The sequence below is a fragment of the Parasteatoda tepidariorum genome, chromosome 10, assembly GCF_982258835.1.
Source record: "Parasteatoda tepidariorum strain Cologne lab strain chromosome 10, Ptep-v5.0, whole genome shotgun sequence".
NCBI classification, from domain to species: Eukaryota; Metazoa; Arthropoda; class Arachnida; order Araneae; family Theridiidae; genus Parasteatoda; species Parasteatoda tepidariorum.
Genome location: NC_141764.1, coordinates 60,223,351 through 60,232,041, shown reverse-complemented (window position 1 = coordinate 60,232,041; position 8,691 = coordinate 60,223,351). Strand labels below are relative to the sequence as shown.

General features: G+C 29.0%; 1 protein-coding gene across 2 annotated transcripts; it reads left to right on the top strand.

The window, feature by feature from the left end:
* The first annotated feature begins 233 nt into the window (after window positions 1–233).
* On the top strand, window positions 234–5,800 carry Pex19 (peroxisomal biogenesis factor 19). 2 transcript variants are annotated; one of them, XM_016060695.4, is made up of 3 exons: window positions 245–385; window positions 1,126–1,200; window positions 4,819–5,800. In XM_016060695.4, exon 3 carries the CDS (start codon window positions 4,827–4,829, stop codon window positions 5,676–5,678), a length of 852 nt encoding a protein of 283 aa, XP_015916181.2. In that variant the 5' UTR covers window positions 245–385; window positions 1,126–1,200; window positions 4,819–4,826; the 3' UTR covers window positions 5,679–5,800. The 2 variants fall into 2 exon arrangements, with proteins under 2 accessions (XP_015916180.2, XP_015916181.2); XM_016060694.5 differs by lacking the exon at window positions 1,126–1,200 and having other exon boundaries at window positions 234–385.
* Window positions 5,801–8,691: the final 2,891 nt, after the last annotated feature.

The window sequence follows — 8,691 nt, the reverse complement described above, 5'->3', positions numbered from 1 at the left end:
TTAAAACCCCATACAAATGCTTAGAAGCCACAATAAACTAAACGATTTTTCCATGTTCGGAGAGGCAAACGGGAACCTAACTGTTGTAAAGTACATTTACGAGCGAAAACTCCTCAATTCAGGTTCACACTCGCATCTGCGAATTCGCTAATGCGACTTTTTTTTCTCATACAGCGTGAATGGCACATACTCTTTCCTTTTTTTCCTGGCATGTATCTTCTTAATGGTAAGCTGCCCTCTTAATGGCAACAAGTTCAACAGCAAGATCGTCATCAGACGGAAAAATCGGAAGAGGGTAGTAAACAAACTTTTGTTTCTGGTTTTGTAAGGAGTTATATTTCCATGTGAAAACAATTTTTTCTTCCATTTGCTATACTAACTTAACGTAAGAATTTTTTATTCTTTCAATTTTAACTTCTGTTTAATTAGTAATTATCTTTAGGTTATTCATTAGCTAAGATGACACAGCAATAAGTCATTCTTATTAGTAACCTTCAAATCTTTATTTTGTAAGCTTTTTCCCAATATTTTATGAAATTAAGTCAAAATCAATTTATTATTTCTCGTTTGTTATCAGTATTATTAACATTTTGTAATTTATATTTTTAAACTTGTTTTACTCATAGAGCTATTAAAAAATTAAACTAGCAAGATTCCGGTCTTTCAATTCAACTATCATCAATTATTTATATTTTACATTAAGTCTTATATACAGTCTTAAATGCGTTTTATTTATTTATTAATTAATTAATTTTTTTTGCTTACTTAACTTTAAAAATTTGCTTTCAGATCAGGCTGTCGCATTAGTTTAATAACATAATTTTTATAAAGAAAAAACTCGCTTTGAGTTAACATTCTTATATTAAGTCTCCAGTTTTTTAAAAAAATTTAAATTTCTAGCATTAATAAAATTTAGAGTAAAGACACATTACTCCAAAACTTATTTTAGCAAAATTTATTGCAACTGCCTGATTGTTTTTTGCTGACATTTATGCATTTAAAATATGAGAGAATGACATTTGTAAATGATGGAATTGCCCCATCCCCAAGTTAGCCATTTTTATATTTTACTTCAATTTGTCCAAGTTAAACAAGCAATTTTATTTGGTGCCTTGTAAATTTCAGTTGCTGCCAATATAGAGACCCATTAGTGACATTGCCGCCGAACGGTAGTGTTCTTGCAGAAAGATTTTTCCTTTGGTAAATAAAAAATTTTGGTTTTCTTTTTTGCAAAAAGTTTCGAAATATTTTATTTTTTCTTAAGAATTGTATTCAAAAGATGTCTTCCTCGCACTTTGAAGTGGGTTAAAAAATGCTTGTTATTTTTCTATTCTTATATGAGAATAATGAAGTAAAAAATTTGGTTTTCTTCTCTGTTAAACTTTTCGTTCTATTTTTTCATGCAGTTATTACTACTGATTTTCACATAGCCTTAAAAATCCTATATTTTTAGCACAATATTATTTTCTACAACAACTGAATCTCGAAATGAAAACACGGATTTAGTAACGTAACCCCTTTTTGAAGAGTCAGATTTGCTTGATTTCGCTGTTGATCTTCTTTTTCGGTAATTACTGCTACAGATTTCAGAATTTATTTATTATTATTTTTTTTTTTTAAGGTGATGATGAATTACGAAATGCGAAAATCGAAATAATTATAGTGTTATCTTTCTACAAAATGCGAGAATATCCCCCATAATATAAGAATAAAAATATATTACATATTTAATTTTTAAAAGAAAAACAAGATTTTATTTGATCCGATTTTTTTATTTTTTGTTGAAGTTAACGCTTCTATTACTTTAAATTAGTTGTTATATTAGTTGTTTAATTAGTTATTATATTTGTGTTTCTTAAATATCTTGCAGAAAGATATTAATATTTGAGAGGTATGTTACAGAAAGCCCAAAAAAATTCTGCCACAGGGTATAGAGATATCTACTGTCTGTAATGCAGTTGTGCAAATGAATTTTTTTAACGCTCTTGTCAGTAAATTCAACCTATATAACTTTAATACTTAAATCAATGGAAATCTGTGACTTATTTTTTGACTCATTAAAAATTCTATTGATGAATGTTTAGAATTTAGATAAAAAAACAAGGGTGTAGTGGAATTTTTTATTTTCTTTGGTTTTTTGAAAAAAATCTAAGTTTTTTGGATTATTTTTGCTGTTTTTTAAAAAATATTTTAAACTTTTTAATTTTATTTATTTTTTTAAGTTACTTAAAATAAAAATGGGTATTATTTCTTTATGCAGGCATGTTTAACATAGAATAAAATACAAACGTAAAATAAAATGCAGCCACCTACCAAAGATACTTATCATGTTCCCAATCACACTTTTTGGCCCAAATAACTGCATCAATCTAAAATTAGAAAATTTTTAACCCAATTCAGCTAGAAACATAAATTTATGTAAAAAATCTATGTGTTAATTTTAAAATATGTAACTAAAAAAAAATTAGAATTTTTCTCTTATAAAAACTTTACCACTACATACTAGTTTTTAAAAATATCATTGAGCAACTTAACAATGGGTTGCATTTTACAATGAATTTAGTGAGGTATTTTTGGTATTACAAATTACTTATTTTAATTATGTAACTCTTTGCATCTAATAGTCCTTAAACCTAGATAACTGAACTTAAATCTATGTTAATCTTTAACTATTCATTTGACTTATAGATTATTAAAAACAAATATATTTTTTATATTCCTTTATTTTAAATAAATGAGTGTAACTTGTAAAATGTATTATAAAATTTCGATTAAAAAGTAGAAATGCGTTAAAAATTATCGTTTGTACTCTTGGCAGAAGTTAAAATTGTGCCCTACACAAATAGCTCTGTTGCAGTAGTTGCATATGTATCTTGTCATTCTATGTTTTATTGACGATAGAAAGTATAAATTCTGTGTTTGTTCATTGCAATTTTAACTGCAGGGTTTTCAATATTCAAGATATCTTCATTCTTTATTTTGATATCCCTCAGTGGACTGATCGTAAAGACACCGTTCCTAGTTGTTCACCAAAGTAAAACATCACTGGCTGCGGTCAGTAAGCGGGTGGATGATCACTTTGATCCTAGGGACAGAGGGTGTGCGGTATCAGTCCTTATTAAACTATTCTACCAGAAAGTACTCACCTTCGCCGGGCTACCTAAGCAGGGGAGCCATCCCCTCTGCAGAGGATCAAAATTGTGATATCGTACCATTATCCTCTCGAATGTTTCCCATCCCGTCGCCAATAGCCTCAGCTCTGGTGCAACATAAATAAAATACCTACCTACCTTTATTTTGATGGAACTAAACATTTGACTGTTTGCCATTGGTTTCAGAAAATCTTGAAAAGTAATAAATGTACAGTGCTGCTTCTGCTTATCACCTTTGAATAACTCCTCTTACTAGTTTTGAAGGTAACTGTGAGTGAGGTAGTGTGAAAGCAGTGGCAACATCTCCAATTTAATACAGGGTTCATTAGTCTATTAGAGACGAATATTTAGTTATTTAGGGTTAAAACTAAATCATGTTGTTCTGCAGAAGAGGCATAAAAGAGGTAATAAGCTTTGTGTTGTATATTCTGTAACCAAGTTAAAAAGAAAGAATGATACCTACATCTTGTATTTAAACATGAATTTATGAGGTCATTTTTTCTTTCTTTTATCTATCAGAGATATATGGGTTCCCTTCTTATAATTAAGTTTACCCTATTCAAATCCGTGGCTTCTTTATTTGAAGCCATAAATTAGTAGCACAGTTGATGTAAAATTGAAAATCACAAATTCTATGCTGATAATGAAAATTAATGAATTAAAACTTGTTAAAATTACTTTTTACCCACTAAATAGTGTATACCAAACTGATTTATTAAACTATTGCTTCTGCAATTCCGCAATGTTTGTTCTGCAATTTTTATTTGATATGTTATTTATTGCATAAAAAGAAATCCGTCGTTTTTCGTAATCTACTGACATGATAGAATTGGTTATCCTAATATCAGCAGTGGTTTTTCTTGTATGCCGAATATCCTCATAGCTATTGTTGACTCATTCTTTCCTCCAAAAGTATTCTAAATTTTAACATTATTTAACTGTAGATTAATAAACAAGTTAGCTAAACAGACTGACTTGATTAGGTTTTAGACATTTCAGCTTCAGACATTTTTTTTAAAGTTAAATTCTTATTCTTTTAAATCTTTGCAGAATGCATTTATTCATGTAAAGTCTGAAATAGAAATTTATGCTACTATGAGCACAATAATTTAATTTTCAAAAGTTCACCGAGTTTTGAAATAAAAAAGAGTGGGAAAAAGTTCTTAAATGTTCGTCTGCCTCATTTAAAAATACTGCAGTTACATATTATCTCATATTTACTTCATTGTAGGAAAATTGATGCGTAGATTGTGGTTATTATGAAGTATTTATCAGAGCTCGGGGATGAAAACTCAATAATATTTAATAATTTTTCACTTGGGACACTAATTTACTGCCACTGCATAAAATTTATTTTAAAGAGTACATTAACAAAAGTTTTTGTTTAAAAGTTTTTATTTTATTCTGTAATTTAATCCTTTTTTTTACATTTTAACGCTCCTATGACAAAATACGGAATTGCTTAATTGCTCTTGCACTATGAATATAACTTATGTTGATAGCTTTTTCAGGAAAAAAATGTATTAAAATGGCATTCAAACACAGATAATTGCAATTACTTTATTCTAGGCTTGCTTCTATAGCTTACAACTTGTTTATTGTTGTTACTCTTATTCTTATGTTTTTTCATAATACTGTATTTATTCTTAATTTTGTTTTCTTTCAGGATAAGAAATGGAATCTGCAGACAAAGATTCAAAACCAGAGAAGGAAGAAGATCTCAGCAAACTATTAGACAGCTGTTTAGATGACTTCAACAAAACAATGCCGAAAGCCAGTGCAGCTAGTAAACAAAATACCACTGCTGGTGCGACAGCAGCATCCAATGCACCCAGTGGTGCTAGTGATGCTTCTGGTCTTGAAGCAACTTGGACAGAAGAATTTAAACAGTTCAATAAAATGATGGAGACCTACATGGATGATGAAGGAGAAGTAGGTGACATGAAAAAGTGGATGGAGTCTCTTTCTGGTGGCCAGAACACACCTTTTGATTCTGATGAATTTGCCAGAACTTTTACTGACACCCTTAAAGAACTCACTGAGCAAGCTCAAAATATACCTGAAACAAATCCAGAAGACTTGGCCAATTTATTGGGGGGTCTTGATTTGGGTGGTGCATCGGGTGGTGGTGGCGGTGATCAGCTGTCTGATGTGATGCCACTCATGCAAAATGTTATGCAAAAACTTATGTCCAAGGAACTGCTCTATCCATCCATCAAAGAAATTGTCGAAAAGTATCCTGATTGGTTAAAAGAAAAGCAACCCACATTATCCCAAAGCGATTATGATAATTATAAGAAACAATATGATCTTATGCTTAAGGTGTGTGAGGAGTTTGAAAAAGAAACAGTCGATACGGAGGCCTCTAAAAAAGAACAGTTTGAGAAAGTATTACAGCTAATGCAACAGATCCAAAATTATGGTAATCCTCCCAAAGAGCTTGTGTCCAGTGTTGGATCTGTACCTTTAGATGAACAGGGTAATTTACAAATACCTGGATTACCACAGCAATGCTCTGTAATGTGAAATCTATTTATTTTGTATATACCATTTCAAGTTAAATTTGCTGTCCTTTGGATAATATCCTGATCATTATATTGATTTTTGTTTTAATTAAGGTTTATAAGAAATAAAATATTTTGTAATCATTTTTCTCTCCCTATTTACTTACAAATAATGTGATTGATAAATTGTTTTGTTAATCTTAAATTTTGTTTACATACAAATAATTTTTAATAATGTGAATTTATTTTGACAGCTGTAAAAAGTGCTATTTAAATTATATACTTTTCATATTTTGGTTTTTAAAATGCAATCAATTAAGGAAAATATTTTAATTCAAATTTTGTAGCGTAGATTTTTCCATTTGGTAGGCTGAATGATTTCTTATATCATTTAGTGCAACCAATAAATTTTAAGGATGGTTTTATTTCTATCAAATATCCCACAAGACTCTAAAAATTGCTTGTCTCATTATTCTATTTCATATTTCAATCTATTTTTAGTGTTTTTAAAAGTTTTTTTTTATTTTTAAATATGATTTTACGTAAATAATAATTTTGGTATCAATACATTAGAACAACTTTTCCTAACAGAGAGCAGTGAATGTGTGTTAGTATAAAATTGATATGCATACAGCTTTGAAAATGCACAGTATTATAAATATATTTTTGAAAATAACACTTTATATTTCGCTGGGAAATGGAATTTTGAATTTATTAAACATATTCGAATTTTAAATTTTTTATTTATCTTTATTTGTATTTGCAATTTATGTTTTATTAATATAAAACCATTATGTTTTATCAATGCAAAATTATAAATTAAAATCCATATAGCACATTATGCTTGGCTCATTTAAAATATATATATATAAAGATATATATATATATATATTTGACAATGAGGTTGTGACTCTATAGTTAAACAATTGTTTCTGAATATTGATTTATTCTAAATCTGATATTTCACAATTAAAAAGCTCAATACAGAAGTTCAGTGTTCAAAACTTTGAAGTGTATTAAGCCACAATATTTAACAGATTTGATTCCGCCATACTATAGCACCAGCTAGAACTATATTATCATGAAAATTAAACCATGTTGGATAACATTATATAACGTGATATTATAGTTAAAACTTAAATGTAAACCTTTTTCAATTAAACATTTTTTTAAGGTTGAATTGATGTTTTTAAGAGTGTTGGATCTTTTAATAGTAATATTTTGGAATGTTGGGTGGGATAGTTTTGGAAACATTTTGTTAACCGATTTTTTAATTGGTTCATGACATATGCTGTAATCAACAAATCAATGCCATAATTTAGCTAAACATTGATTTATAAGCCTTTTTATTTTATTTTTCGAAAAGGTTTACAACCATATGAATGGAGTGGCTGAACAATTAACTGAAGAAACTTATCATAAAGTTCTCTGACCAAAATTGTGGTTATAAACTTATGCCAGTATTTTGAAGGTATATTCTACCCACGTGCAGCTAAGCTTCCAGATTTAAAGCATAATTTTACTTCCATATTCTGATTTTAACTTTACTTTCAGATGGTTCTAAAAGGGATGACACACTCCAGACTTCGCAGTTACTCCTCTGCACACTAAGAAAAAATAAATTCGTATTGCTCCGTATTTACATCTGAGTGTCATGTAATATTCTTAGCTCTCCAGTATATTTAAACTTAGAATACGAAACAATGGTTCATTTATTTCGATTCAATAAATTGTGTTAAAGCATTCCATTACTTCATTAATCTGTTAACACTTAATTCCAAAAAAGACTATGTAATAAATATTTTTTGGACTTCAGGTCATACTGGAATCTTAAGGATCGAAAATGCCAATATTGTAGTAAAATCAACTAATTATGTATCGAATAATCCCTCATACATATTTTTTAAAATGCTATTGAGCGAAAACTGTATTCAAACTTTGAAAATAAAATAATAATTTCATGTTCTGTATTAAATTTAATATAGAGCCTTATAAATAAAACCTAAGTGATTTTAAATCGCGTGACTCACAAGCGTCTTTTACTATACGAACCTGCACTTCAGAATTTCAATTGTATCGAACCGCTTACTATTAAATATAATGTTGACTAATAGGTGTAACAAATTTAAAACCCAGAGACAACATTCATGGTTGCTCTAAACCATCGTAATACAAATTAATTGGAACTAATCCGCATGGCCATATTTTTTTCATTCCTCAAAGAAATTTGTTTTCCTTTCATCTATTTAGCTGCTAGCCCATTACCATATCGATATCTAGAAGCCTAGTTGTAAGAGCACTATTACCATAAGCTCTAACTACAATAATTAGCAAACTAATGTAAGTTAATCTTGAGTGAGCCTTACAGAAACCCCAGAAATTAGCAACACATGCGCTCTTTTAAATTCGATATGAAAAGACGATTCTTTCATATAAAGTTCTGATCTTATGTTATGAAAGGAGTGATAAAAAGTGAAAATTCCCCTCGGGGGCTTTTACAACTACCGTGTTCTTTTTTCCTCGTAGCTTTGTATTATCTTTAAAAGATCTTATTCTATTGTTTAGCTGACATAAATTATTGCGAAATACACGTAGCAAAAATTAAAAGATTATATTAAAAAAAAATTTCCTCATCCTCATTAAAGCCCGTTTAAATCGAGTAGAGAAAGTATATACAATAGGGGGAAAGAAAATGACAGCTCGTTCTTTATATTTATAGCTATATTAGTCTTTAACCCTTTCTTACCTGCACTATTTATGAACTTGTCAATTTTCTTTTCATTGTAATTGAAAGTTTTAAGAAATTAAAAATCATTACTGGAAAAATGGACTTAGTACATAAAAATATGTATTGTGGTCAAGTTTGTATTGCACAGCTGTTCAAAGAAACAAGGAGAAAAAGTTTGAAAAAAATATTTACCTTAGCCATTTTACAATCATCTAACGGTAAATAAGTTAAATTAAAAATTTCTATTTACTTCAATAAATTTTATAAAAAACGGAATTCCGTCTTAAGTTTGCTATTCAAGAATGAA

Excerpts from the sequence above, each read along its gene's own strand:
- Pex19 (XM_016060694.5), top strand. The coding sequence starts at position 4,827 with ATGGAATCTGCAGACAAAGATTCAAAACCAGAGAAGGAAGAAGATCTC.